This window comes from Trypanosoma rangeli (assembly GCF_003719475.1).
Source record: "Trypanosoma rangeli strain AM80 chromosome Unknown Tra_15.4_contig_00822, whole genome shotgun sequence".
Classification (NCBI taxonomy): domain Eukaryota; phylum Euglenozoa; class Kinetoplastea; order Trypanosomatida; family Trypanosomatidae; genus Trypanosoma; species Trypanosoma rangeli.
Window position 1 is genome coordinate 1 of NW_021706579.1, and position 3390 is coordinate 3390.

Here is a 3390-nt window from a genome sequence, read left to right on the forward strand (position 1 = left end):
GGGCAAGTGAAATCGTTGTAAAGCTAACATTTCTCTTTATCAGATCCCCCACGTGTTTTCGTTTTTTTTTTCTATACGTGATGGCTTTTTTTGTTTTGTATTTATCACCACCGTTTCTATTTATTAGTACTGTGATTTTTTTTGCTGTTCCGCTCCCTCCCCCCTGTTTTACCTGCAATTGTTCTGGTGTGCATGAAGCGGGAGAAAAGAAACAGAAACCGAAGTTCCACAGGAAACAAATGAGCTTTGCTGGTCTGCAGAAACGTCTGCAGAAGAAGGTGGCATCCACCGCAGCGGTGACGGGTGCTTCCTCTTCCTCGGAAGCAAACCTTGACCCTGCACCGTTTGCCAGCACCATCTACGACGCTGCCACTCGAGAAGCACGCGCGAACCATGAGGAGCGCAAACGACAACGTTCACCTGATGAGGAGAAGAAACTGGCGAAAAACGTTACTGTGAATGATGGTGCTGGGCACGCCAATGTGCCGTCTGAACAGCTCCCAGCAGAAAGGGCAAGACCAAAGAATCTAACAGAGACGGAGTTTTTGGAGCGGCGTTGCTTAGCCGAGGAAGTGGTGTTGCAGTGTGCGGGGGCCATGTTAAGAAGTATGGAACCAGCAACAACCACCAGCAGTACAGCGGTTATCAAAAACGAGTCAGAGGCGTATTATTTAAGTGGCTTGCCAGCACCGTTGTGTCAGTTTCTTGAACAACGCCTGCAACGTTCATCGAATGCAACTGCAATGTCAATTGACGCATGTGAAGAGGAGGAGCACGAGCTTCTCTCCGCTCTGAAAGTCGCTCTGAAGAGTACCAACAATGAACAGGTGGCGTTCCCCCAGCATCTCGAGTCTCTTATCATCATCTTGCGTACCCTCTGGCTTGCCTTGTGTTGGCATTGGGCCATAGCACTTTGCGGGACGGAGGGCAGTGAATCTCGTGAGAACGGGTGGTCTTACAACGTCTATCTTCTCTCACGGCACGCGCTGCCTGATGTGGTGCTCACTACGCGAGGACGTGATGTGACACTGGCCTTGGAGGCCTGGAAGGTGGCATATCATGTGCGGCAGAATGTGCTTGACTTCCTGGCATATATACTCCACGATGTGGGGGTGGTCCTACGGTTCTCACAAAGTGATGATTCAAGGACTCACGAGGAGTCACGGATTGTGCCGTTGAAGCTTGTGGACAGTATCTTTCAAATGGTGCAGCACTTACGTCGCCGGGATTTTGCGGCGTGTCGTCAGATCTACGTTGACCTTACGATGGGAACCGCAAACTGGAAGTTAGGCCTTTTTTCAGGCGGGGAGGTGCACATGAGGCGTTCCATGGAACGCATCGAACGTCGCCGCATTGAGCATCTTCTTCATAATGAAAGAGCTGTACGTATTTTGCATGTACTGCGAGAGTTGGTTGATTTTGTTCAGAAAAATGAAGTTGCTTTGCTGCACTCCGGTATTTTCGCTACGGAGCGGCCGAAGAAGGAGCACAGCTAATGAGAAATATTGACGAATTCCGCCTGTCACTGCAACTATGTTTATTATTACTATTGTTACTACACATCCAATGGAGGTCTTTTTTTTTTAGTTGTTTTTTGGTTCATTTGTCTTTTCGTTGATCTTCTTCTTAGTACAGTGGGTACAGACAGCCCGGCAGGGAAAACACCGGCGAAGGAAACGGGCGCCGCCCAGCCCCAATCCGTGGCATAGACGACTATCCTGCTGCAGCTGTTGGTGTCCTTTTTTGCAGAGACCCACCCCCGTCGCCGCGATGGGTGTCATTGCCCAGAGCGTTCATCCCAGCCTGCAGCGCTACTTGCCTGGACATCTACCGAAGCGGCAGCGGCGACTTCACGTGGGAAAAACCAACGGCAAGGAATTTGAGGATGCCCACGTGGCTGATGTGGAAAATGAGGTGGTACCGCATCTGAAACTTCCGAACAGGCTTGTGCAATCGCTGTTGCTCTCCCCCACCGTGACGCGCACCGCTGCCATCTGTGGTAATGAAACTCGACTTGGAACAAGCATTGGCTACCAAGACAACTCGCAGAGCAGTCGTATCTCGGAGCAGGTGTCCCTCAAGCATCGAAGGAACGACGCGGCGCAGATGGAGGAGACTTCCAGGTCACTGCTGGCTTCAAACACAGCTGGCAGGAACCACTACTTCACCGAAGAAACATTTTACATTGGGTACCCAAATTTAGGTGGGGCAGGGCAATTGCTGTACAATGACCCCAGTGACCCCCACAGTTGCAACCCTACGGTCAGTGCACGGAATACACGAAAACACCATTCGCCAGAACTTTGGTTTGCTAAGGCAACACAGCATCCAACAGGCGCGACACCACAGACGCAACTCAGCAGATTACTTACCGCAAGCGCGAAGAACGACATCCCACAAAATAATACACTTGACGGCAAAACACCCGCCAAATACAGCGACTCAGAAGCACAGCTTCTTTCCACTAACATAAAACCCGGCGCACAAAACGGTTATTGCACGAAGAAGATATCCGACGGATGGCCTCAAAACTATACTCCACCCGACGTGTACGATGTGCCACCACCAAAGCTGCGATATGAGCTCACCGACTACCACACCACATTCCATCATACAAACGGACTACCAAACTCCATCATGTACATCAGTGAAAAAGAAAGACTTCAATCAATACAACACATACCACTGCCAACCCCCACAAATATTGCTCTATGTAAACCTGGACGAAGACGATATCCATGTAAATGACGTCAACAATAAAAAAAGGCAAAAAAAATCTTCGAAAATCAAAAATAAAGCATTCCTTCAGCAAAATCAATGTAACATCAACATTTTATTAAAGTAAAACAATAAAAAGAGAACAACAATAACAAATAACCTTTAAACAAATGCATATTCAATGCAAACAATACAGCTACCACAGCTCATCCTTTCTTACAATGACCCCACACAACTAAGACACAACCAATAAGAGACCACAAACAAACAAGCCACTTTTTTCAGATTTTTGCATTTCGACGATGGCAACCCCGAAGCAGGTGTCGAAGAAGGCGTCCAAGAAGCGCAGCGGCGGGCGCTCTGCGAAGGCCGGCCTGATCTTCCCCGTGGGCCGCGTCGGCTCGCTGCTGCGCCGTGGCCAGTACGCCCGCCGTGTCGGTGCGTCGGGCGCCGTGTACATGGCGGCGGTGCTGGAGTACCTGACAGCTGAGCTGCTGGAGCTCTCCGTGAAGGCGGCGAGCCAGCAGGCCAAGAGGCCCAAGCGCCTGACACCCCGCACGGTGACGCTCGCTGTGCGCCACGACGACGACCTCGGCACCCTGCTGCGGAACGTGACCCTGTCGCACGGTGGCGTGATGCCGAGTCTGAACAAGGCGCTGGCGAAGAAGCACA

The 3390-nt window shown here is 50.7% G+C and overlaps 3 protein-coding genes across 3 annotated transcripts; all 3 read left to right on the plus strand.

Annotated features, from left to right (window-relative positions):
- Positions 1-239: 239 nt before the first annotated feature.
- On the plus strand, positions 240-1496 carry TraAM80_10176 (uncharacterized protein; the record flags this gene model as incomplete). Its single annotated transcript, XM_029386816.1, has 1 exon — positions 240-1496. One exon carries the CDS (start codon positions 240-242, stop codon positions 1494-1496), a length of 1257 nt encoding a protein of 418 aa, XP_029233319.1.
- A 274-nt stretch (positions 1497-1770) lies between these two features.
- On the plus strand, positions 1771-2748 carry TraAM80_10177 (uncharacterized protein; the record flags this gene model as incomplete). The annotated part of the gene is made up of 1 exon (XM_029386817.1): positions 1771-2748. One exon carries the CDS (start codon positions 1771-1773, stop codon positions 2746-2748), a length of 978 nt encoding a protein of 325 aa, XP_029233320.1.
- A 272-nt stretch (positions 2749-3020) lies between these two features.
- On the plus strand, positions 3021-3390 carry TraAM80_10178 (histone H2A; the record flags this gene model as incomplete). Its single annotated transcript, XM_029386818.1, has 1 exon — positions 3021-3390. A coding segment is annotated over one exon (370 nt), but the record flags the coding sequence as incomplete, so codon positions are not given.